This window comes from Thunnus thynnus, chromosome 7 (assembly GCF_963924715.1).
Source record: "Thunnus thynnus chromosome 7, fThuThy2.1, whole genome shotgun sequence".
Lineage (NCBI taxonomy): Eukaryota > Metazoa > Chordata > Actinopteri > Scombriformes > Scombridae > Thunnus > Thunnus thynnus.
In genome coordinates, this window is record NC_089523.1 from 27,484,042 (window position 1) to 27,511,433 (window position 27,392).

The 27,392-nt window shown below is 38.7% G+C and overlaps 1 protein-coding gene across 1 annotated transcript in view; it reads left to right on the forward strand.

The window, feature by feature from the left end:
• The first annotated feature begins 1,887 nt into the window (after window positions 1–1,887).
• Window positions 1,888–27,392, forward strand: part of zmp:0000001236 (mastermind-like protein 2) — a 42,832-nt gene continuing 17,327 nt past the window's right edge. Inside the window, exon 1 of the mRNA XM_067595271.1 lies at window positions 1,888–3,244. Coding sequence (XP_067451372.1) covers window positions 2,831–3,244 — 414 coding nt within the window. The 5' untranslated portion in view covers window positions 1,888–2,830. The remainder of the gene's footprint in view (window positions 3,245–27,392) is intronic.

The window sequence follows — 27,392 nt, forward strand, 5'->3', positions numbered from 1 at the left end:
GTAAGATCTTAGTCTATCATGCCTTACTACAATTTTACAGTCCGCTGTCCTGTAGTAATCCTGCTCGACTAAACAAATTCCACAAAGCGTGAAGTGATCTCTGCAATGAAATTATGCAATTAATTATTATATTGTAGCTCAAAGGACTTAAACATTATTTACCAACAGAGTATCTCAGAGAGTGTATAAGTCATGAATTTAAGGAGCTTTTAAGTATTCCTGTCGGCTGTCTAGAACATCACCCATTGTCATCCTTGTGTGCTCATGATAATGATAACCTCATGACTCTTTTAGACTAAGCAGAAGGTGATCCCCAACTACTAATATGAGCTGTCATGTACATTCGCCTCAGCCATACGCAATTAAATTAAAGTCTGGGCTGCAGTTATTGCCGAGTGGCTTCAAGACTGTCAGTTGAGGCCAGTTAGTAGTAGGCTGCTAGTGTCTGACAGGTGGGAATGAGTCCCACTTCCAGGTCAGGTTGACTGCAATGGCCAAACTGTCTGTCTCTGTCAACGTGGCATGGGACAGGATGCTGAAATCCCACTTTTTAATGACTGTTTAACTGGGCAGCATTGCAAGTCAGTGTTTCACACGTTTGATTTCCTCTTTGGCTCTTTCTGTGTGGAGTTTACATGTTTTCTCCATGCTTGTGTTTTCCACTGGGTGCTTCACTTTCTTCCTGCTTTACAAAAACATGCATCCTGTTTCTGTAAATGTCAGTCTCATTGCTTGTCTATGTAAACGTTGTAGCACACTAGGATCCAGTTTAAATCTTCATCTACTGTATAATAGGGAAGTCCACAGCCACCTATAGGTAGTAAGTATTCAGAACCTTTACTTAAGTAAAAGTACCAATATAGCAATATAAAAATACTTATTTACAAGTAAAAGTTCTGCATAAAAGATCCTATTTACTGTAAGTAAAGTACATAAGTATTGGTGGCAAAATGTATTTGAAGTATCAAAGCAAAAGTACTCGTTCTCTTTATACGAGATCATTACATTATTAATACTGAAGCATCAATATGTGGAGCTAGTTGAACTACTTAATATACAGTTAGCTAGTTTAGTCCAGTGGTTCCCAACCTAGGGGTTAGGCCCCTCCAAAGGATCACCAGATAAATCTGAAGGGTTGTGAGGTGATTAATGAGAGAGGAAAGAAGAAAAAACAAAGTTCTGATACACAGATCTGCTTTCAGTTTCTGGACTTTGGACAGCATTTTTGCTTTGTTTTGTGACATATTGAATAATTTGACCTCTTTCAGCACTGAATAGTTATTTGAATGAAACCATGTGAGAAGTTTAGAGTGGAAATCACTGTTTGGTGGAACCACTAACAACTCATAGACTTTTGAAATGTAACAAGGCGCCCCAACTAGACTGCCTTTTTATAAGAGATCACAAGCCAAAAAAGTTGGGAACCAATCTTGTGGTTCAATCTTGAACAATGTGTTTTTATAAGCTTAGCATTTTTATTTTCATTTGTGTATGATCTAAATTTGAAAAGTAATTAGTAACTAAAGCTCTGAAATAAATGTAATGCAGTAATAAGTACAATACTGTATTTCCCTCCGAAATTTAGTGGAGTAGAAGTACACCTTACAAGTACCTTACAATTATACTTAAGAATAGTACTTGAGTAAATGTACTGCCTTTAAGGTGTCAATTAAGAAGTCAGCTGCCTTATCAGACAGATATAAATTTCTACTATAGATACTTCTAAATCTACCACTGTTTCATATGCAGATACAACATTAGTGGTATTTAACCACACCATTATGTGATCCTCTCTATCCTCTCATGGCTCATGCCTTGCAGGACAGTTCACCGTCACTCCACTAGAGTGTGCATTTACACGCTACTACATGCATAGTGTAGGCTATCATGTCTAAAGGGGAATGTTCATACAATGAGGCTCTGTGTAGGAGCTCCACTATTGCCTCGGTGCACTACACGGACAAACGATTGTCAATGGACTATTTGCGACGGATTTCAATCGGTTTCTGCAACGGCTCCCTGCGTTTAGACTGCGTGCTTTTTGACTTGTAATTTGCAACCAGATTCCTCTTATCCGGATGGAGAGAGAAAGACAGAGTGAAAGGACTCATTTCCAAACAAAAATGCCGTGAGTCTTGAAGTTAAGTGGATTTTGTGTCTTTGTCGATTCACCTAATTTGGCGACCAGTCTCTCACTTTGAATTTTTAGTTGGCAGTCTCACTCTCTTTTGACTATTTCAAAGGAGGTGGACATTAGAGATAAAGTAAGATGACAGTGTGGCGGGGATGTATCCATCGGTGAAACTGAAGTTGTGCGTGCTATGGTTTTGAATCATCCAAGGGTTTTATATTGAATATTATTCATCTGTGAGCAGAGGTCGAGTGGTTAAGCAAGAGCGGATTCATTCCAGCTGTGAATCCCTGAGCCTTTTATGTTTGTAAATCATTCCAGTATTAATTATAAGCTGACATAGCACCCCTGAGGAAGAAATCACTAATCAAATTATCTAACACTGGGACTTTATAATGTCTCTGTGGTGCCCAGTCTGAGTTTATAGTGACCTTATCTCACTTAAGAGGATTTTTTTTTTTTTTTTTTTTTGGTGACACTATAACATTTACCGTCAGTTAATTGTGATATATCCTTCATATATCATAGGCTACGTCGTCTCTTAATCTCGAGTGACTTTGTGCGTGCAGTCTACTATTTTTCTTTTCCACATGGGATCATAGCTGAGTCCATACGTCTTGTTTTCTTCCATGCTCTACTGTGGTCCATCAAAAGCTCCGTGGACCTCAGTCTCTATAAACTTGCCGGGGACCTGCGGGCATGGGAGAAGCGACCCCAGCTCAGTCCGCTGCAGGGGCATTCGTACCCATGTTGGGTGTTGGTTTAGGATCTATGTCCGGTGTGGTTGGCAACGGCCCGGTGGTGGCCACCTCCAGAGGCTCCGCGGTGCCACAGCTGCACAACGCCATAGTGGAGCGTTTGCGCGCCCGCATAGAGCTGTGCAGAAGGCACCACTCCACCTGCGAGAACCGCTACCAAAGGGGTCAAGCCGAGACCTCGGACCGAGAGCACGAGAGTACGCTTCACCTTCTTAACATAGTCCACCAAGGGCCTGGGAACCGAAAGGCCAAGGTCAGCCGGGGCTCGACCCAGCAACCTCCAGAGTACAGCAGCAGGGCCAACGGAGAGCAGAAGGGCTCAGAGGGCGACCAGAAGATTTCCACACGCATAGCGGTGAGTTTTGGGGGTGACACCAGGTGGTGGTGATGATGATGATGGTGGTGATAATGAGTTATCATCATTAGCACCAATGATGTGATGATGATAATGCATATGCTAATGATGATAAAGCTTGTGGTAATGATGGCGACGGTGATGATGGCTGCTAATGATAGGCCCATAGCTGTGGTTACTTCTGATGATAAGAAAACAGTTCAAGTTCTGGTCAAACTTACCAGAGAACAAAATGTAGTTAGATATAGATGTAGTTAATAATGTGTTAAGTAACATCTCTCCATGAATTACTTCTTTTGTGGCCCTTGATGACGAACAGACTGTTAAGACTCAAGCCAATCTAACAGGACAACTAAATTCAGAACAAATGGCCCAACAATCAGGAAATGTTTTAAAACCAGAGTAATAAAATAGGTTCCTGATTTTGCTGATTAAAGGGGCCCTTGAAGTAGTTCAGATGACAGAGGATCACAAAGCCTGTTTACAAATCAATCCATTCAGAGGAAATGGTTTTGCATTTGCTGCAAAAACAATGTTAACATCTCTACTGTGCAGCTGATCCAAATAAAGGGATGCAGATGCATTCTGTGGCTTATTTAACCCATTTGATATGCACCGCTATCTCATTTTGCACTACAGATAAGTCAGTTTCCTTTATGTGACACATGAATTAGGATATTCTCAAGGGGTTGCTACGTGTCATTGAAGTGAGTTTCACAAAGTAGTTTTAAACTAGTCATTTTGGAAATTTTGAGAGTCTTCAGAGTAAAAGATAATGAGAATAAAGGACGTTATACTCAACAGCAGAGCATTACAAAGAACATAGGGCAGGAAAATCTAACAGTGTGCACAGCAGGGCTTTCTGTGTGCCTGCTAGTGCTGATAGGACTGACTTCCTGTATGGCATCTGTTAAGGGCACAGCCAGTAAGATGTGAGATTTATTTTGTTGTTTTCTTTCATTGGGCACCAGGGAGTTCAACATCTAGACTATGAATTATTTCCCAAGCAGCATTTCAATAATGTCAAAAGGCTTGCAGATGTTCCTGCTCTAGATTTGCTTGAGATGCTGGATGGAAAAATAAACAATATGATTTTTTTTTCCCCCAGTAAAGCCATAAAAGGGCAGTGATGATTGTTCTGTCAGTTCATTTATTGTCATCACTGTAATAGGACACGGGATAGCCTCTACTACATGTCACGCAACTGTATTTGCTTGTGCCTTGATAAAGACTTTCACATAAGTACAAGAAAAGAAGCTGTTCCTTTATTTAAAGTGCTAATATAAAACACAGTTTAGCTTTCCACATATTTAATTTTAATGCTGTTAGGTGCAGTATGACTGTGGTACATGATGGGAGGCAAGACACAACATCATGGATTATATTGACTGTCTAAAAGAGGTCAGGGAACATCATTATCATGTAGCTACTGTTTCATTTTTACTGACTGGAGTAGCGTGTTCTACATAAAACTGATGAGTGCAGCAGGATGGTGAGGAGGAAATGAAGTCCTGGCGTAGATGTTTATATCAACCCTGAGGTTAATATGTTTTTCACAACTCAGAATGATTGGGTGAAGCAGAACAGCAGTCATTGCTGAAATCCCCTTTAATGCATTTATACCGCATCTATCCAGCATTAATACTGTAGAGAGTTCTTTCTTGAATATTACCCTCACAGCCATAAAAAGTATATTTTTATAAGCTCTGGCAAAAAAGAGTTAAACTTGTGTTTCACACATTTCCTGGGGCACAGTATAAGTTCAACATACTACATTCTTCTGCATTAAGAAGTGAGGCTTTTACAATGGCCACATCTGTGCATGTTATTGACTGTTCACATTGGAATTTGCGATGGAAACGTACACCAAGTGAGGGGCAAACAACACAATGGATTATGACTGGCTGGGAGTGCAGAGTGAGCAGCACTTAACAACGGTGCTCATTGAGACCAGATTAACAAAGGATATTCTTTTAGATGAAATTGGAGAAATGGGAAAGAAGAAGAGATGAGAGCTTACTTATCCTACGAAAATGATTTTCCATAATGCTTCCATGAACTAATCAGAGGCTTCTGAATATTCATATTTTAGATTATGTTTTTTCGTAACCAGTTTTTCAACCTTTCCCTTCATACTTGTATCAGTAAATGCATTCAGCACAGAAATAGGTCACAAAGTAGAGCTTACAAAACATTAGCAATGTATTACAATGAACAGACATTCAATTTCATCAGATCAGGACCCAGCAACCATCTTAACTATTCATTTATTGTTTATTAATTAATTGTTTATTAATTGTCTGTCAACAATACAGATAGTGAGTACATAATAAACAGTGATACGGCCTTGCTGCATGCATTGTCATGCCCTATTATCATGCATTTAACAAATGGCTCACCAAGCACCTTCTTGAAAGATGTGCTGGCCATGAAACTGTTTGAACCACAAGGCCCCCTTATAAATGTTTAGAGCCACTGAATACATTTCCTGCACGTGTTTACTTAAAGTCAAACAGGCCTTGAAAAAGCGGTAGGCAAGGGATGCCTGGTGATTAGCAGTCCTGTGTGCACTGGGAGGATTTTGTTATTTCCCAGTCTTGTTCTAGTGACAGATCTGGGAGCTGTATAGGCCTAGAGCAGCATGTGTTCATAGAAAAAGTGGTCTGTGCTGATATGTTTGTTGTGTTTGTCCACTTGAAACTCTATGTGTCCAAGTCTACCACAAGACGGCAACTCTTTAAATGCCAGAGCATGAGGCATCCTGGTCATCTAGTAGTCTGAAACATAAATCATATAACCGCAATGTCTATGCAGACATTTGTTTGCATGGCATGCTCATGCTCTCCCCATGTTTCCTGTCACTCTCTAATGTGGGCCACCCAGTAAAGGAACAATGGTGAAATAACTCTTTAAGCGTTATGTGTTAACTTGCTACAATTGTGGCACCTTGGACAAAAGATCAAAGTTGGCAACTGCAGTCAGTTGCACTTTTGATTACAGATCACCAGTTCCCAACCTAGGAATTGACACCCCCAGAAAAAGGTCGCAAGATAAATCTGAAGGGTTGCAGGATGATTAACAAGATGAAAATATATTTCTGCGCCATAAAATTGTGTTTATTTTTTTCTGAACTTTGCTGTAGTTTTACTTTCTTTGCTGTGGAATTATGTGATATATTTAAATTTCCAAAAATAATTCATATAAAACAAGGAAATAAATGAACTCTTTGCTTGAATTAGTCACAATACCGCAGGTAGACATATGGGGCCGGTGACGAGGTGTCGCAAGTTGACATTTTAAGAGGTCATAATCTAAAAAGGGTTACAGGAATACGTGCAGAATGCCATTTTTAGTTTTAACGTTATTTTTGTCATATCTATTTTCAGATTCAAAACAAAAAATTGCATCACTTCCTATGAATCACTACACTTTTGAGCTAGCGTGCTATTCAGCACACAGTAGTTTAATAGACAATTCTGTAGCTAAATACTTCATTACATCCTGTAGGCGTCAACTACAACACCGTTAAGTTACTGTGAAAAAGAATCTCCAGAATATTTTCTTTTCATAGTGTAATTTTTGTGACACTTTTTGTATTTACATTTTCAAGTATATTTTGTCAGATAACATAACATGACACAATTATACCCCTTAATTCATTATCACTGAAGTAATTACAACTACCAGCTTGCCAGTGGATTGATAGATTACTCCAATAGCATGGAGAAAAAAAGGAATTCCTTGTATTCTTGTGGTCTTGTATAATAGATATAGCGTGTGCATGTGTGTGGGGTGGGGTGGGGTGTGCACCGTAATATTTCCTGGCATACCCTGTTTGGCTGTTGAACTGCCTGAATCAGAGCTGCCGGTGGTCTGATCTCAGCCTTGCACGGCTGTGATGTAAAACAATTAGCCCAGGTCCATGGGGGCCACCCACAGTGAAGCCCACAGCATTGCCCAACCCTTTGGATGCAGCAAGGATCCATGTTAAACCCACAGATCACTTCCATGTTGTCATAGGAAGACTAAAGTTTTTCTTTTAGGAGTAGCTGGCTGTTAGTTGGTCTGAATGCTGAATTACTTTTAAGTCCCCTTTAGTGAGGCTTGGAAATGCTGCGGTTGCTGTTTATTGACAGCACAACTACACTGTAAACCTGATGTGATTAAGCTTGTCTCATTGTGTAGACTGCACTGCAGCTATGAGATGAGTGGAGCATCTCATAGTGTTTTGATTAAAAGACATTAAGATTGGCTTCCATATACTGTAGTAAAGCCATCTGTTAATCTCCTCCTACTATTTGGGATTAGTGCCCATCCCAAGATGGTATAAACACAAGCTCAATCCAATTCTCTTCATGCAGAATATATTTTTTTGGAATATGTATTCAGAATGTATTCTATTATTTCAATGGGAGTTTCTTGCAACAAAAAATTTCCACACTTTAAGTGTAGTCAGTGTCATATTATTCTGTTTTCATCCTGTTTTCACATATGCTACACATATATGTAATAGTTTGAAAAAAGTTGTTTAGTTAAAAGGGTACTTATTGACAAAATACTGGGCTGAAACTGGTTGAGGTATCCAGTTCTTTGCACAAATGCTGCAAACTTGTCACATTGGAAAATTTTAGTAATTAAAGACTTAGTGGTGTTACCCCATTCATCATGCAACATAGCTTTAATTGAACAAAATGATACCTACTGGCATGGGAGTAGAATGCATCATGGCATATGAATGTTAGGAGTCATTTAATGATATTTTCTTATTAAATTGTTCTTTGTATACTAATTATACTAAACTCAAGTTTTTTTTCCAAATAGATTCCAGGTTTTTCCAGTTTCCTAAGTGGATATGGTGACTTTTCCATCCATAAATTCCTGTCAAATTCAGATTGACATCCCATAAACAGAAGGGATCATCATTACATTTTGCTCAGAGAAACATGACAGCAGCTTTTTACTGATACACATCAGCCAGATTTACTGACTTATGTAATAAAAGTTAGGGCCATGTAACATTATGTTCTGGACATTCCGCAGTCATATCCGCGGGCAGTTCATAAATTTTTAGCACCAACTAGATCTACGTTAGCACAGCTTGTCTATAAGGAAGGGGGAAGCGGTAGGTTAATATCACGTACACGGGCTAATGCTGTGGCCTGTCAGTTTCCAGGAAATTACTGCCTCTGGAGGACATTTGTTTGGACAGTATGTTGATTCTGACTTAGTTAATAGCTACTGTATCATCTTCTGGCTAAATCATGCATGAAATGAATGTCTCTATTCCCCAGTAAACATAGTTTTATGATAACATCAGCATACATGCGTTCTAAACAACTTAGCTACACATAAATTTTGTGATCATGATTGCTATGTCCTCGAGGGAGAGAGGGGTTCAAGCTTCAACACGCTTCTTCTCTTGGTAGCCAACCCAGACACCAGATTTTTAAGTGGCACAAAAACAAAGTTCACTGATGACTGACATTTCTCAAAGGAGCTTTATTTTTCAATCCCTTTCATTTAATGACTGTATTTACTAAAAATACAGTATTATAGAGACTGTATTTCCAATATTATAAACTGCAGTTTTTTAATATTATCCAATATCATGATGGCAGAAGTCAGGATCTTCAACAAATCATGCTGTCCAAAGAAAGCTTAAATGGTAATCCAAGTGACTCTTTTGGACATTGAGGACATCTTTGGTGCTGAGCAGTCATTGTTGTGCTGTTTCTCACTGATTCCAGGAGATCAAACTAATGTGATTTTATTTACTTTTTTAATTTTTTGTGGCTCTCTTTTCCTTGTCTGTCCAGCCATGGTGGCTGTTGCTGACTACCCAGCTCCAAACATCGTTGTTAATGCCAGAAAACATGCATCACTTCCTGTGCACCAGTACATTCTTCCCAGAACAGACTTATGAGACACTGGTTGTTTAGAACAGATGTACAGTCAAAGCTTTCAGGAGTTGAGTATAAGCTGTATTAGTCAGTGATGAACAGTAAGTGTTTATTGCAAATCAAAATGGTAAAAGCTATAGAGAACAAAGAACCCCAAGGAGTTTACACAAACATCTGACCTTCACCAAAAATGCACTTTAGACAGGACATTCAGGTCAAAGTCTTGAACATTTATTGCAAAAATATGCATTTTAGTTTGGTGGTGTGCATGGCTCTGCTCATATGATGCTCTGGAACCAATCTGAGCAAGCCTGACATAGACTGTCCCTGAGCTCAAGGAGAGTTGAGGGAAGGAGGGAGTTGAATTTCTGAAGCAGGCAGAAGTGTAGCAGCAAGGGTAGAGCTCAGTGTTGTTGTATGTGGACTGAATAAGTACCAGAAGTTTATGTAGATGACCTATTGTGATAAGTAGGTTGTGAACATACATGACTGAAAGGTGTAAGAAACATATAAATGAACTTTAACTAGATAAGAGTAAAGGATTATAAATGAGTATGCAATGACTGTGCAGCTTTAATAAGTTCTAAAAACTTCCTTGTCTGACTCAAGTATAGTGTCTGAATTCTACTCCCTTTTTTGTTAAGTACATCTATCATCAGTATTATTATCTGTCAATTTCTAATTGAAATTCTAGTCACTGAGTGGTTGTAAAAGATTGAACATATTCATCTTTGTTAAGATGACCTGCTGGTATAGTTTTAAATCAACACTCTTATCACACACTTTGGAAATTGGAAAAAAATAAAACTAATAAGACTAAAGCTGCTTGTTTTTTTACTTGATAACAATTTTGATAAAAGAAATCAGTGTAAATTAATGTTAATGTAAAAATGTTTTGATTGGATGACACATTTAAGATGATAAGTTAGTAGAATGTAGTAGAAAAAAGAGAAATCCATTATAATTTGTCTTAAAAATAAAAATACAAGGCTCAGCAAATGTGGTGTTATGCAGCAGCAGCAGCAGCAGCAGCAGCAGCAGAAATGTGTTAGAAATAATGCTTCGTGAATCTGGGACATCTCTGTACCTGGCAACATTTGCATTGCGCTCTCCTGAAATGAGCACACTTTCATTCTTTTCTGGACCCATTTAGATTTTAACAAGTTGCATGTTAGCAGAAAATACACATAGGAAAAAAAAAACACAAAATGGAAAAAAAAAAAGAAGAAGAAGCACATATCAGTCAAGGAAGACAAGTTTTCAGAAGCCCAGCAGGGCAGTGAGGATGTGTGTCAAATCAAAGGCATTCATGGATCTGTTATACAGTATCTCTAGTAGTGGTGTCTTAAGAACCCCCCCTCCGCTTCCCTCCCTCTTCCAATTCCCCCACACACCCCCTCAACCACATAGACACATACACAACCCACCCTACTGCACGCGTCTCATGTTTTATTCAGCAGCCTATGGGAAGGCTGTATCTGTCTTTGAAGAGTGCTGACGAAACCATGTAGTAGACCCATCTCATCCTCAGTCTTCAAGGGATGATACAATATTATTGGGTGCTCGCTTGGAGGAACAGAGGCCTCTTAACAGTCCAGGTGGGCCAGGTCTGCTCTGCTGCTGTTTGAGGTATAAAAATGCTTGGCCCTTAGGATAAATTTAGCTTGTAGTTGTACTGGAACCACTACCCAGGTCTTTCCTCCAATGTGATATGTCTAGTACTGAAACAGTTAATCAGTGCATGTAATTTTTCAGACTAAATGATTAATGGAAAAATAGAAAATATCAGTTGCAACCTGTGATGTGCCTGCAATCTGATGAGTTCACCTAAACTGCAATATGAAAATTCTAAAACTCCTGCACAATTGTTCAGATTTCTTTGTTGATCCTCCAACTGCAAATTAGACTCTGCAATAGACTCCTGTGAATATGCGCGGATACTTGTTTCATGTTTTGAATATGAGTTACCCCATTATTCAGTGTTTCATCCAAGGGAACATTTCACTGGGTGGAAATACCTCCAGTCCCAAGGGGTTTGGATTAGAGAGTCCCCACTGTATCCCTTTGTTGTTGATTCGTGCTTTCAGCATGCTTCTCGTTGTTGCCAGCACTTTGTTTGAATTTCAAGCATTACGTGGACCTCAAGACACAAAAAAAAATCACATCTGTGCCACTGTAGTCAGTGGGGAATTTTAGGAGGACTAATATATTATTATACTAATATATCCATTTGATTTACAGAATATTTTTGTTCATGTCTTTTCATCATCTGGAATTTAGACATAAAATTGTATGTGAGACTTGGGGCAGTCACTTAGCAAGAAAGGACCATGTTTATGTACATCTATATCTTCAGAGGGGCCTTGTAGAGGTATCTGCTCATGCCTGATGCGATTTCTTCTGCTGAGAGAGCTCTTTGAGGTTTGTCAGGTTTTTCCTGCTTGACTTAATTGAAGAGAGGGCAGGACTGTGTGTGAGGAAAAAGAGGGGGGTGGGGGGCGGTGGAGGTTGTGCCTTGGAGTGTCTTTCCACAAGTGCTTTGCTACCCACTGCTGAAACTAGAACCCTGTGGGAACAAGCATGTTCAGGTGTATTTTATGTGCAGTGCGTGGAAGGTGAATTGAGGAGACAAATTGCATGCAAAATGAAACACAAGCAGTGCTTTGCTCCTTTGTTTATGACAAGCCCTAGAAAATAGACATGGGTTTAGCATTAACAATATATCTCTGGTTTTGGCATTCATATTGTGCACCAAGAAGACAACTATGCAGGTTTTGTGTTAGAGCTGACAGTTGTGTGATGCTTAGATAAACAGGAGCTTATCTATAACTGTTCTCACAGTTATCTGACAATCAGCCACCTGATATGTCAGAGTTTCCTGGACTTGTTGTAGCTGCTGTTGTAAACAGATCTGATTATCACAGTTTCCACTGGAGAGCTGGGTGTGGATGTTCACTTATGTATTACCATGTTAACTCCATGTCTCTGTCTTCACCTTGCTGAAATTCCCTATTCCAGTAACCAGCTGTATGTGGCTTTATAGGTTCATACACATCTATTTATCAGATAAAACCATTTGAAGCCCAAACGTTGTCAGTTATCCTGCTCTTCTGCTGAAGAACAATTGAGTTCAGAGCAAAGCAGCTTTATTTGCAGGACTTCAAACAGTCTATTCTCCCCAGGGTCATTACCCTGCTCAGGAAATGAGAAAGTGGGCTCCTGATGTCACTGGCAAACCCCTCTCACAGAGTGCTGGGTTAAACTTGGAGGGGGGAGGGGAGGGCCATGCTAGATCAGAGTTCAGACATGTTTACATTACAGCTCAGGATATTTCTCAGAGCCTGGCCAAGCTGCTGAAGTTCCCAGGCTCCAGAGTTGCGGAGTGCTGAAAAGAGGCACAAGCATTCACTTTTTCTTCTCCTCTCTCCCTCCCGCTCCCGTTCTCTGGGGTCTAAGTCATAGTTCAACTCCATTTGCATCGTGGTAATGTTCTGTTCTTTGCTCCAGTTGTCCTTGAGGTATATTATACTGTAGATGTGAAATGTATGAAAGATGAAAGTCACAAACCTTGCTGACACAAACAATGTTTGCATGTCTGAAATTATGCTGCTGACATTGTTTCAGGAATGAATGCCAAGAACTAATATTTAGCACAAATCTACATTATTACAGTTTTTGTCTGCAGTCCTTGACATCTCCTTTTCTGAGGAAAAAGTGCGATGTTATGGATATCCCTTTCTCTGCCAAAACACACCAGGTGAATACTGTCCTGTCTTTAAAATGAGCATTCAAATTAAAGTTAAACCAACATACTGAGCCAATATTGGTGTTTTATTAAACATCAGACCTTTTCAGTGTTGTCAACTTGAAAGAGGGCTGACTGCCTCAATAGTTGTTATTCAAATTGGATAGCTGACTACCATGGGTGGAAAGTGTAGTGGAATATTTTGCTCATGTAACAGTATACACTATGGGAACAACATCAGCCCATTCCAACCACACCAATGAACAGCCCTTATGTCCAAGCCAACAATAAATACATAACATGACGCAGTTGTTGATGTTCTCCTCCGGAGAGTGAGTTGCAACCATCAATGAGTTTTTTGTTGTACTCACCTGTCTGAATTGCATTCTGTGAGCGTTGTGCACCACAAAATCCTCCACAATCTGCTCTAAGTTTAATTTATTTGCTCATTTATTCTCAACGACCTCCTGCCGCTGCAGACACACCAGCAGCTTCGTCTCTGCTGCACCTGCTGATTTTGCACCTTTCTTTTGTTCTCACATGGTTTATCATTACTTTTTTATATGACTGTTCTTGCTCTGTAATGGGTGTCGCTTGAAATGTAGCAAAGTACATCACTTGAAATAAAAAATACTAAAGCAAGAGTAAAATTGCTGATTTTTACATTAAAAAGTGTATTAAGAGTAAATAATTCATTTCACTCCTGTCTCAGCCTACCTTATGGAGCTGTTAACCAATTTAAACAGTATAATTGCTTTGGATTTCAGTGGAGAATTTATTACATCTTTGATTATTTTTGTTTTGGTAGTTTTTAACATTGTTTCTTATGATTTTTGATAACATTGGACCCACAAAGTAAATTTCAGCTATATGAGAATGCAACAATATCACTAAAAAGGAGTTAGACTTGGCAAGAAACACAAGCGTTAAGCCAAACTTATTTGGAGGTGAAAACAAAGGAAAACGGTAAAATGACAACCCAAACTGTCCTTCACAGTTTAACTTTGACCTATGGAACATGCCTCACTGTAGTTGTACATGCACACTGTTTTCCTGTGAAATGACGGATTATTAGATTTTTACATTAGTGGTTTTACCTTGAAATATAGTGCTAGGTAATCTGTTGGCTAAACTGTTGGCTTATTAGCTGTCAGATCATTCACCTGCTCATTTTTACCTCGTAGGACTTTATTTGAGGTAGCGGTTTTGCTGTGTTCCCAAATGAGTACAGTGTTGTTATGACCAATTTGTTAGAATAAACAAAAGTCGCAATGTGAGAGGCTGTCTAGCCCTTCTCAGAATAGAAGTCTCTGGGAACTACTAAATCCTTGTAATTTTTGGGCATGAACATGGTCGGATTTAAAGTAACTGAATATCAGTCACAATATTCTGGCTATCAACTGCTTCAGTACAAAATATAGGAATTGATGATGTATCAGCCTTCAAAACTGTCAAATTCTAATTCAGATGTTTCAGACTACCAGACCAGTCTGTCTATAGCATCAGATACGGGTCCAGAGGAGGAACATAGATGGTCTTGTTCCTTGCCTCAGCTCTGCCAATAAGGCTGAGAAGTGGCAGCTGGAATGTTTGTGTTAGTACTCTGCTGTGGTGAGGTGTCACGGTGCTGAGCTATGCTCTGGCGCCTGCTCTCTCTCCACCTTGCCTAGAGGCACACAGACACTGCTGTTGCATATACAGCACACACAGGAGGTGAAACCAGGGGAGGATCTCTGGTCTCTATCTGCCCTGTCGAGTCATCTACAATCTGGTTTTAACAGGAAGCAGGCCTACAGTGACAGAGGTGCTGCATGGCTTGGTGGCTATTTCAGTGTGATTTCACTTTGTACTGATTATGGCACATATTGGAAAGCTATCTGTACACTGCTTTGATGATTTGGCTTTGATACTGATGATCTTGATTTCAAATATACCATGTTACCAGTTAAAAGTAATGCTCTTTCTTTGATTTGGAAAAAAAGGAGAAGTTAAATGCCAAGTTTTAAGAAAAAATCCTTACCTGCAGAAGTCACAGTGCAGGATTTTCAAATTCAAATGAGGCAAACTTCCGTTGGGTGTAAGTGTTCACATGCTACAACTTTGCTTTATTAAGAAGTAGGTTACTGTGCATTGCAGAGGTTCATTAGAGGAGGATGATCAAGACCAAGTCCAAAAACAGATTTTGAAGTTTCATGAAATGTGCATACTGTTTTTCATTGTAAATGCTTTTTGTGCTCTTTGCATAACAAATTAGACAAATCTGTTTTCCCACCATGAAAGGATGGGAGGGAGAAATGTGTAGAAACATGGCGTCTCACTGAAATAGTGAACCAGACAGTAAGTGCCTGGATGATGGATGGTAGGACAAATATGGCTTTCTTTAGTTTAATCATAGCCAAATTGTTTAGGTTGTCTAAACAAAACTATAACCATTATCTTGATTTTAGGAATGTGACTTGCCTAATGAGCCAGAAATATCCGATAGATACACAGTAACTAGACAAACAGAAACCTGTCCTTTAATAAATACTATCTTTTTGAAACTCAATCATTTTAATTATTGTTATCACTTTAAGAGACTTTGTTTACAATTGTAATTTTTGAGGCTATAATATCATGTTGTATTAGATTGCATTACAGTGTACAGGTGTTTCTATGGTTATTATAATCTTATAGAAAAGAGAAAAGAAAACCTTAAAAAGGAAAGTTTAGGGAGGGAATTCCTACTATCTCATGTAAGCTGTCTTTGTCACCTTCTCCTCCTGAAGAGGAGGTCTCTGCACACTCTTGCGGTATTATCGAAAGGATTCCTAATTCTCCTAAATTATTGTTTTGGTCCATTTACATTTTGTCTAATTTTCTCCTCTCTAAAAGTATGTTTAATCCACATGATAAAGCCAGATGGTGATTGCTGCCTCCTGGAGATGAGAATGAGTTACAGCAATTAAGGAGGTGAATCCTATAACTACATGGGTGCTGCTGTTAAATAAGCTTGTGGACTAAACCCACAATATCTCCACAAGCCACAATACAGGCACAATATCTCTACGTAACATGTGTAAGCATTTAAAATTGCACATGATAATGTAATGGCAAGATAAGACCAGTGTAGTCCATTGATTGATCTTTGCATCCAGGGCCTGCTTACATCAGAATACATTTTGATTAAACCTGTGCTCGTAAAAGTTGACATTTAAAACAAACTTGCATCATATCATATATGGTCAAGTGCTGCCAACCATTAATCATTAATTAATTAATTATTTAATTCTTCTTGCATCAATTTTCCACTATGTCAGTTGCTCCAAAGAATGAGAAGTATCATACAGCTCATAAGACCTTATTAAATGTAATTCTTTAGGGTGAGTAAAATGAAAGAATATGATCAATGGTATTTTATGAGGAGTTTTCAGTATTTTTCTGGACTAAATGTAGTTGGAGATACCTAGAAAGAAAAGAAACAGGCTATAAGTACACAAACAGAAGGAATTGTTCCTGTAATAGGGCCCATTTGAACTCGCTCTTTTAAAATGAGATGGCAAATGATAATTAAGCAAGTAAAAACTCATTCTCATGCTCTCCCGCTAGCAGAGGAAAAATTGATGCTGCTTTCTTTTCATACAGTAGAGCGTTAGCGAGAAAGTGGGGTTATTATGTGTGCGTATGCATGATAACAAGAAGGAGAAAGAGAGAGTGAAGAGAACATTCCTTTCTCACTCCCACTCTCCACCACCACACCCCCATTGCTACTCACTGCCACCCCACCCCCAGTTTCCTTCCTGTGCTTTTTTTAGAGTCTATTGGATGTTTTTCCCACATCCGGCAACAAAGCCAGCCTTTTTATGCCATAACCTAACAGCATGATGTTCTGTGGTTCAGCTACTCACAGGCATGGTCAAATGTGAAAAATTAATTGAAGCCCATTCTCCTAACGCCATATCCTCCTTCACGTCACTTGACAATTCACTTTGGTGGCCTAACAGTTGGGTGGAGTGTCTCATAAAGTGCAGAAATAACTTCCATCACGTGAATTGTTTTCTGTGAACAGTGTCCTGTAACAATTGAAGATACTTGCTAATACTGAGATATATTGGTTGTCAATATCCTTAATGTCAGCCTTAAATATGAATTAAGACTGCAGGCCCTTCAGTTTGATAAGAATATATATAATCTAGATCTGAGCATCTAGAAATCTTGTAACTGAATAATTAGAATTTAAAAAATTTCAAAAATCTAAATATGTTCACGCAAACAATAGGAGCTGTGAGAGAGCGGTGATATTGCTTGAGGTCTGGATCTAATATGTTAAGTGAATATTAATTTTTCTACTTTTCAGTCTCTTACATTTAGCAAATTCTTCACAGGGGTTAGCTGTTAAAAGTAGAACAGGAAAGGATAGTAAAATCAGCAACAGTAGTTTAGACCTGGAAATGTAGGTATGTCGATGTAGCCTCCTACAGGCACAGAATGATGTTGCAATTTTAACACTTGCACCACCTAGAGGCAATGAGTGTTACAGAGTGGCGTTTATTTATTTATTTATTTTTTTACCTAGGTTATAGGCAGTACTAGATTGACAGAAATTGATGTTGTAGCCCTGCCAACGGATGATTTCGCTAGCTTGCTTATGTGCTTTACATCGATGATACTGTTTCCCCCTGTTATAAATTAAAGCTGGAGTGCAGGACTTTTGTCTCCCCCTTCTGGCAGTAAGAATAATTACAAAAATGCTGTTGACACATGCTTGCGTCATAGGCTCAGCCATAGCCTACTCCACTGCTACTGTTATGGCTCTAAAACAGTGGATAAATTGTTTTGAGTGTCACACAACCCCTGCAAAATGACTCGTTTCACTATCAGAATTTGATCCATTCGGTCCAATAACATTTGGAAAGTCTAGAAGAGCAGCACGATTAAATATTTTATCCCCATTCAAGTTAGCAGAGAGCTAACTGGAAGCGTGTGTATGCTCTGCCCATAGAGCATGCACAGTATGCATTCACTCACCAGTGTGGGAATGTCAAACCTGACACCATATTAAAAACTGGTATACTGTGAAATACAGAGAGATTTACCTGGTGGTGATAGACTTAATCAGCATTGTGTGAACCCGTTTGGCAAGGGCTTGAATATAACGGATGTTCATTTATATGTAAAAGTTACGCACAGCAGGTTTAAAAGTTACTTGCATAAAGTATTTGTTTACCATAAAATTGAAGAAGTGGTCCTTAACGAGACTGCAGAATATACGGTCTGTAGCCTTTTTAGCCTAATGCTCCTTTCAAGAGTTAGTACATTATATCAGAACAACTTTTCAAAGCACTGATGTAAAATACTGACACTTATATTCATCAGCGTTTGTCCTCACTGTGATTCTCAGTGAATTAATTCCCTTGGAAAGAGGGAATTTTCCCCTCTATTATGCTGCCTTGGCTGAGTTTGAATCACCAGGCTCATCTGTTTTGCCTGAAGTACTCAAAGCGAGGGAAAAAAACAGCTGTCTAGTCAGTGAAGGGACGCTTTGCCAGTTGAGCTGTGAAATCCACACAAGTAAGCAGGATAATCTCTTCCACCCAGACCAAATATCATATGGAAATGCTGATAGTTCCATGAACACAACCTTGACCTAACAGGGTATAATTGAATGTGACAGCAGCATAATGTATAATAGGATATACTGAATCTCATCACATTGGCACAAAAGGTAGATGTTGCATTTGTTTGAATGACATTCCTTTTTTTCAGCTCTGTCACAAACAAGTTGGGGAATCTGGACTTCTGGATAGGCCTACCAACATCCACATTCACATTTTTTCCAACATGTTTACTGTCCTGTTAATGTATACAATGTTCAATTTCGCTCAGCCTCCAGTAGCATCCTTATGCTATAGTTGGGAAACTTGTGTACGGTAGACTGGAAGTGAGAGGTTGATTAACTCCCATTCCAATTTCTCCAACTTCTACTATCACTGTGATCTACCCATTTATCTGCCATTTGACAGTCTCTGCCTAGTTAGGTTATTGTTGTACTATGCACCGGTCAGAGGGACTTTGACAGATTTTGAGCTTCCTCCTTTAGCAGATGCTGTCATGATAGCCACCTGGCTGTGGATCTCTCAACTGAGCAGTTTTCTTTGCTGCATTTTGAGGGTTCACTGTCCATTCAGTGGTATGATACCAGGAATGCTCTAATACAAGCTACTTGAATATTCATTACCAGTTTACTAAGTTTTTGTCTGTGTAACTCAGTCGGAGTAGTAGCAACAGAATTTTATTTTTCATTGTAGATATCTATTTTAAGTTTGATTTAGCAAGTTTAATCAGGCATAGGCTAAAGGATTTAGATAAGTCAGTGTAGTTTATGTTTGGCAGATGTAGCAATGGGACTTAGCCTATAAACCACTGACAAAATGTTCACCATCAAGAACAGTTTGTCTACTTCCAAGCAACGGACAAGATGTTTACTTGAACAGATGCCACTGTAGGTACAGAGGGTCTGCTTTTAACGGCTACTGACTATTTTGAGATGAGATGGGTTGCTTAGGAGACTTTTGTTTTTTTCCACGATTGTCTTGATAAGCACAAATCGTCTAATCAGTTTGAAATCACAACGGTAGCTTTGCGTTTCCTTTAATTTTAAATGAATGTCAATGATCACATCATGGGAAAGTTGTTTTTTTCCACTTGGATAAACTACCTGAGAGCACATAGTGTCTCTCTCTCACCAGCTGCGACATGTAACAAGACCTAAAGCGCTGGTTCACAAGGCTCACTTAGACACACACAAGAGCTGCCTGCATGCAGAAACTTGCTCAGAGATGTAGGCTCTGCTGCAACCTTGAACTCTCCCTGCCACTGTGAGAGCCACCATTCGCCCATACCGTGGTGAGCTCAGTACCTGCAGGGCGCCGTGGGAAAGCAATTTAGGCAACCCTTGGAATGAAGTTGTCTTATTTTTTCTTCTACATGCACACAAGAATACACATTCTATATGAAAGCTGCACTGTTAGCCTAAGTTTCAAATTAGGGCAGCAAAAAAGAAAAATGACCTGTTTCCTTAAAATGAGAGCAAGAACTCCAAACCAAGCTAATAGACACAGTCCTAACGCCTTATGAAATTGAGGTTGCTAATGTGTTAACAAGCATTTGCTTAGTAAAATAGACACATTTGCATTTATTCTTAACACATTTGTGTTCATTTGGAAACATGTTTCTGGTCACCTGAGCAATACAAGCCCATAACTGTACTTTTAGCTCTGTTTTGTTCACCACCCCCTGAGAAAAATATCCGGCTCTTTTGCTGGTAGATGTTTGGCTGACCAAAACAAGAGGCTAAAAATCTCTGTAGAGCAACCGAGTTGAGATATAATTTTCTGAGAGTTTGTCACTAATGACCAGTCGTTTCCCATTATTATAATTTGATTCCATTTTAATATGAAAATATTTATAATGATAGTTTAAGAGAGAAGTAAAAACACTCAAAAAGTAACAAGCATGCACTCACTTTGTACACAGTTACATGCTTTATAGTATTTTGCCAGGGTTTGTAAAAATGAATATAATATGTGCAGTTAACTGACAATATCTTTAATGATTTATTGGTATTTATGTTCAAATCAGAGTTACCTCATACCAACATTTGGAGCCAGCACTGTGCAAAGTTGTCCAGTGCAGCTATTAATTTACTGTCCTACTCAACAAGTCCTTCAAATTAAACGACCAAACCATGCACTCCAGAATGACACGTAGGAGCTTTTTCTAATATGGTACTTCTATCAGTAGTAATTGGCAGGACAACATAATTTGTCTTTTACAAATTACTGTTCAAAATTATCAAAATAATGATGTTTTATGATGTGAAAATGCTTTGGTTAAGGTCTGGTTAGGTTTATGCACAAAAACCACTTGTTTAGGGTTAGGGAAAGATGGTTTGGGTTAAAATCATCACGTTGTTAAGGTTAGAGAAACATGTGGTTTGGGTTAAAGTTACTCCTTAAAGTTAGGCGACCTTCGTCATCATGGCAACAATAAATACCATGGGCTTACGGTTAGGGGGTGATTGTAGTTACGATTTTTTTTTTTTTAATTGTCCTGACTCGTGGTTGGAAATGTATCACTCACAGTTGGAAACAGGAATCGAATAGCAGTCTCCTATTGCAAAGTCCATTTTTTGCAATAGCAATTTTTTTGGGTTAAGCCATCCACCCAACCTAACACCTCTGAATCGACTTGTATAGTCGTAATCTGAACTGCACCACTTGTCCAGGTCATAGTTACTATGGCCGCTAAATGGCTTCTGTCACGCAAACGTAACAATAGGTCATTTTTTGGCAACTGACATTACGACCTATTGTGTTGTTTTTCTTAGGAGGACAGACTTATTCTACCAGATGATTCCCATGGTTTTCATAAATTGCATTCTTTTTGTGGCAGTCAAACTTCATCCAAAGACTGTTTCAGCAATCACAAGTTTGAAAACCCAGTTGTTGTTTTTTTAAGGCCACAGCAATCAATAATCAAGGAAAACAGTTTTGAAAGTAACTGAATTGTTTGTTTTTCATTTATGATAGTATCTAACGTAAAATCTAAGATATATCAATATCATGTGATGTTTTGTTTCTGTCCTTCTGGGAAATGTCAGGCTAATGATAAATTTTTAGAGGTCACATAGTTTCTACACCATGATCCCCCAATGTTCCCCCTACCACACACACTTTTTCCTCGGTTAGAGTCAGTGAGAGCTCTGCAGTGTTTTCTGTGTCCGTCTCTGCCAGCGCCGGTCTACACAGACCTTATTTGGAATGTCAGAACTGATAGGAGTGGGAGTCAAACAAAGCTTCCCACTCATTTATTTTTTCTTCTTACTTTCTAGCTGCAGCAGTCCCTTTTCAAACCGAACTAGCTGAGGATTGTTACAGAGCATGAGTGCAGATTAGTATGACTGCTCGCCTGTGCTAATGCATGTGTGTGTAATTTAAGTGAAAGCTGAGAGAGATGACAAAACTCAACAAGTATACCCTTTTCAACTAGTGGATTTTTCAAAGCTTTCTCCATTGAAGCAGTTTAAAACACTAAATGTGTTTCCCCTCTCTAAAAGCATGAGGCTTATCAAGACCTGGCTGAGTGAAGCAGCATTAGCACAGCATTAACCACTCAGCCCAGGTTTCCCACGGGAGATAAAATGGATCCTTGTTTCACTGGGAAATCGGCACAGCAATGCTACTAAAGAGCACTTTGCTGCAATCACATCAGGTATTGATATTGTTTCCTGATTTGGAACTGCAGGCGGTGTGTTGGAAAGGAAACATCAAGGAATTCATAATCCAAATAGCTGAGTGATAGGACATAAACAGCTGATAAATGCTAAATACAGTACAATTAAAGATTATCTCATCAATAATTACTGTAGCTGCTGAATAATGCACACTATTTGGATGCCTCACATTAGCTAGTGAAGCTAGATGGTTTTCTTTCTAGTAGCCAGAGATATTACTGGAATGGCTCAGGACTGTGTTGCTCAACTCAGCAGTGGCACTATTGGCTCTAACCCTGCTGCAGCTGCATGCTGAAGAGCAGCCAGATGTTTGAGATGGTGAAATGAGCCTAGCAAGCAGGAAACGGTTCTGCATGCCATAGGAATCGTCTTTGAAAACAGGAAGGGAACTTGTTCCCTGCTTATGGGCCTTTTCCTGTGGCATGACCGGAGGCAGGCCTTGTGTTTGACGGTTGCTGGGAAAAAGGTACTTGTGGTTGTATGGCAATAGCCTTTTAAGGGTACAAACATGCTAGGAGAGCTTTAGACCTGTTTAACAAGGGATTTGTTTTCAGAGGAGCTAAAATCATCTGTCTACTGTCTCATGTGGCCTCTCTTCCAGGTGTAGTTTCACCTCTGCACTTGTTACATTTTTGTGTAATGTAATAGTTGAATAAAAAATATATGTGAGTTTAACCCATGTCATGTTGCTCCAGGCTGCCTTAAGAGCCAGATTTCAGGGCTCTTATTATCCTGGTTTACTTAAGTGTGATAAATACAGTAACTAATCCTAACATCCAGGATTGTTAACTTGAGAGATTTTCTTTCATTTTTTATGCTCACAGTGACCTCTGCTGTTTGCAGGTATTGTTAATTTCTTATTCTTAAGCCTTTGCTCCTTTGAAGCCTTTAATGTTTTGATTCATGTTAACCCTCCCACACCCTCAAGCAGTTTCCCAGACTAAAAATTGTTTCTTACCTCCTGTGTCTCACCCTTAAGTAGGCACAGAGCACGTATACAATTCAAAGAAACATGTCATCATGTTAGATACATCATATCCTGTCATTTTTGGTTCAGTACTTTAGATGTGAATTGGAATAGCAACATAGGATAGAGGGTGTTTCCATCACTTTGAGTATTGGACCAGTGAGAACTTAAGCCTGTGTTACCGTTAAATTAAACCCTTTGAGCTGCAATAGCAGCTTAGCCTATATGCAGCTGACAAGCAAGCCCTATATGACTGTATGCTTATTAAATGGTGGGACATCTTCCTGTCCACTGCTTCTATTCTCTCTTTTAGAATGACTAGTGAGGACAAAGGTAGCAGTTGTGTTTAATAGAAAAAAAAAATATGCTCAGGCCAAAGTGTGAGGTCAGGATTGGGCAGATAAACCTTCAAATGATTTTCCAGTTTGCTCAATGTGTTATGGCCAGTGAATTTGAACATATCCTGTAGTCTCCCACTTTGAAACATTTGCTGGGGGCGGCTGTGGCTCAGGAGGTAGATTTAATCCCTGGCTCTTCCTGTCCATGTGTCGAAGTGTCCTTGAGCAAGACACTGAACCCCAAGATGCTCCTGAAGGTCAGGCCAGTGCCTTGCATAGCAGATCTGTGTATGTGTGTGAAAGGGTGAATGAGAGGCAAAAATTGTTAAGTGCTTTGTCCATTCAGATAGAATGGTGCTATGTACATGCAGTCCATTTACCATTTACCATATTGAAGGGATCCCTTTTACTCTGGAAGGTACAACGGTGCTGCATGGGATTGCTCCTGAGTCCAGGGAGCCCTCAGTAAATGTCTCTGTGTTTAAGAATGACATGTAGATGAGAGGCGACAGCAGTGTCAGGAGCTCTGTGAGCCGCATGGCCATGGATGATGTGATGTGACGGCTTGTCACTGCGATGTTGGTGACCTGTGGTACGCCTGCAGTGGCGTGGCCTAGCTGGTGCTGCTGTGATGCCTTGACAGAGTCTGTTTCTCCCTCCCTCACATACTCAAACACCCCATATTTGTTCCCAGGATCACTTTACCACTATCCTGCCAGCCTGGAATCAGGGGGTCAGGAACCACAGCTCTTCCAGCCCCTGTTTTGTACCTGATAGGAGAATGTGATTATTAGATATTATTTACAGGTCCACATCAATTCAATATATATTTTTTAGATAATTAAAAATTATAATATTTTTTATTAAATATTCAAGTTAATTAATGACTAAAACACTAAAATAAAATGTGGATAAAAAATACATAGATAAACATTTTATAATAAATATGATAATGTATCTTCCCATATTAATCCTAAAATACCTCATGACTTTAGATATCCCACTCACAGTCGTTGTGAAGAGCAGCTTTACTTGTCCAACCACCCTCAGTTCACGACTCTCATCATTGTAATGGGTGTGCAGTGAACAGTGACTGCAGGGATAGCAGCATCGCTTGTAACTTTTTTTTAAGGGGCCCCACATATTTTCTTCGGGGTCCCTGCATATTTTCGGAGCCGCTTCCTCATGCTTCCTTTAGCCTCTGGGATATCACATTAAACTTGTCTGCTTGATTCTGAACAAAGGGCATACCAAAGCAAGGACTGATTGGAATGCTGGCTTATAATCTGCATCTGGATAATGGAGAGCTGATATTTAAATGGGAATTGTCTTGAACAGGATTTTTAGTGTGCAAGCTGCCTTTTATTAAACTACCACGTTTTTCCATGGAATGTTGGAGCTGAGCTACAGTAACTGCTAAAAAAAATCTGCCTTCAGTAAACATAATGGATGATTTCTCTTCAAAGGAGCTCTTATCATCTTTTCCCATTTCCCAGAGGCTGCCACAAAGCTGCCTCTCTCTTTTTTTTTTTTTTTTTTTTTTTCCTGCTGCCGCTGCTGCTCATCCTTCTCTCCTGCCTGCTCTCTGGAGGGCAGCCTCAATCTAATACAACTGTGTCAGGAAGTGTGGGGATGCAAAGTGCTGATGAGCCAAAAGTAGCCCACCTCTGCAGTGTGCTGCTACATCCCAACACGTGCCAGCCTGATTAGGGAAGCACACCGTGAACCTCTGCTTACATCCCTGTGCAACCTTATGGCACATGCCCTGTAGAAACAGATTAAATATGTTTCTTTTGTACAGGAAATGTGTGTTATGTGTCTGGTGTTCCAAGTGTTTTGAGAAAAAGGAGTTACTTGAAGTTCATAAGTCACTGTGTTAAAAAGAATAAAACCTATAATGGTGTAATCATTTTGTCAGCACTAATTTTTCTACCAAAACATACTGCAAATTGTTTTAATTTAATGCCAAGTTTAACTGCCAAGATTTCCACAGTGGCACATATCTCATTTTGGAATGAACCTCTCTTCTAAACCTTGTTTCAATAGATATCTAGTGCAGTATTTCCTACTAGATTATCATAAAACACACAGTATATGCTGTTGTAGCATATTTTTATACATATGTTCAATTATATTTTGCTTGTCGCTGCCTTATTGCACCCCTCAAATGGATCTCCTTCATTCTTAGTAACATGCAAACCTGAAATTAAAGCCGAAAAAATTGAACCTAAAAAATGCAAAATTGTCAGTATTTTTGGTAACAATTTCCATGATACCCATGTTTATAATGCGTTTTAAACATAATTATAATGCGCCATAATCTGCTTATAGAAATGTATAAGTATAGTTATAAGAAGTCATAAATATTTATAATGCTTTATAACAATAATGATAACACATTATAAAGCATTTTATAATGACTTATAGGGCTGGGTGATATGGACAAAATCAAATATCACAATATTTTTTGACCAAATACCTTGATATCGATATTGTGACAATATTGTGATGACTATTGGTGCTTTCACAAAATATTTACAAAATGAGATTTTTGATAAATAATTATGAGTAATGCCTATATTATAGCTAAACTGTTCTAGTTAAAATAACTAGAACAGTCTGGCAAGTTCAGAAAATTACATCACTTTACTTCAATGCAGCCTTTGAAACCAGGAAAAGACACATCACAATACTACGACTTCCAAAATCTAAGACAATATCTAGTCTCATATCATGATATTGATATAATATCAATATATTGCCCAGTCCTAATGACTTATAAGGTCAACTATCATGAAACTTACATTATACTCACTGTTATAATGAATTATAAGTGATGTGATTCTAAGTTAGTGGTCATTGGGTGCTTTAACTGAAGTAATGAAATTCCTGAGGTATAGGCAGATATAATACATTACAAGCTGGTGTTAAGTAACTATAAGTGCTCATTGTTTACTTTAAGTAAAGTGAAAAAAATATCATTAAATCTATGCAAGAAACGGGTGAGTTATTAAAAAAAATTCATCCCCTGTACAGTTGTCATGAATGAGGAAATTAGCTATAGAGCCCAAAACCAGTTTTTGTACCAGGCTATAAACATGTTTATTTCTGCTGTAAAGTCAGGCATTTATCATGGGGATCTATGGGGATGAACTGACTTGCTTTTGGAGCCAACCTCAAGTGGCCATTGGAGGAACTACAGCTTTTAGCACTTCTGCATTGGCTTCATTTTTCAGCCCCAGAGATCGCTGCTTTATTATGATACTTGACCTTATAAGTCATTATAAAATGCTTTATAATGTGTTATGATTATTGTTATAAAGCATTATGAATATTTATGAGTGTTTATAACTATTATAATTATTAAAATTATACAGTGCTATTTAAGCAGATTATAACGCATTATAAATATGTTTATAATGCATTATAGACATGAGCATCATAGAAAGTGTTACTTATAGACATGGCAGTCATAGAAAGTGTTACTGTATTTTCTCCTGTTGTACATATTCATAGTTAGCCGGGAACATTTCTGTTGTTTCATCATAGAAAATACATTGTGTACATCTTTCCATTACTTGAAATGTGCTTATTAAAACAATTCATGGCTTTGTAACAAATGAAGATGAAAAAAAAAAAAACGTTTATAGGAAAGACAAAGCAGAATATGACAGTCCCTGTCGTCCCTGACCTGATTTTACTGAAACTATAAATTGCTTTGTGAATTCACATACTATATCGCAGCAGTCTCAGCCTCAACATCCTTACCTTCCCTTAAATAATTAAACATTTCAAGTTATCCGGGATGTTATATTCAATTTCACTAGATATAGCACAATGGCTTACAGCTTAGCAGTAGAAACCCTATAATTAAAATACTTTCTCAGCATTCTGCCAGCAGAGCAAAATTTTGTATGACAGCTG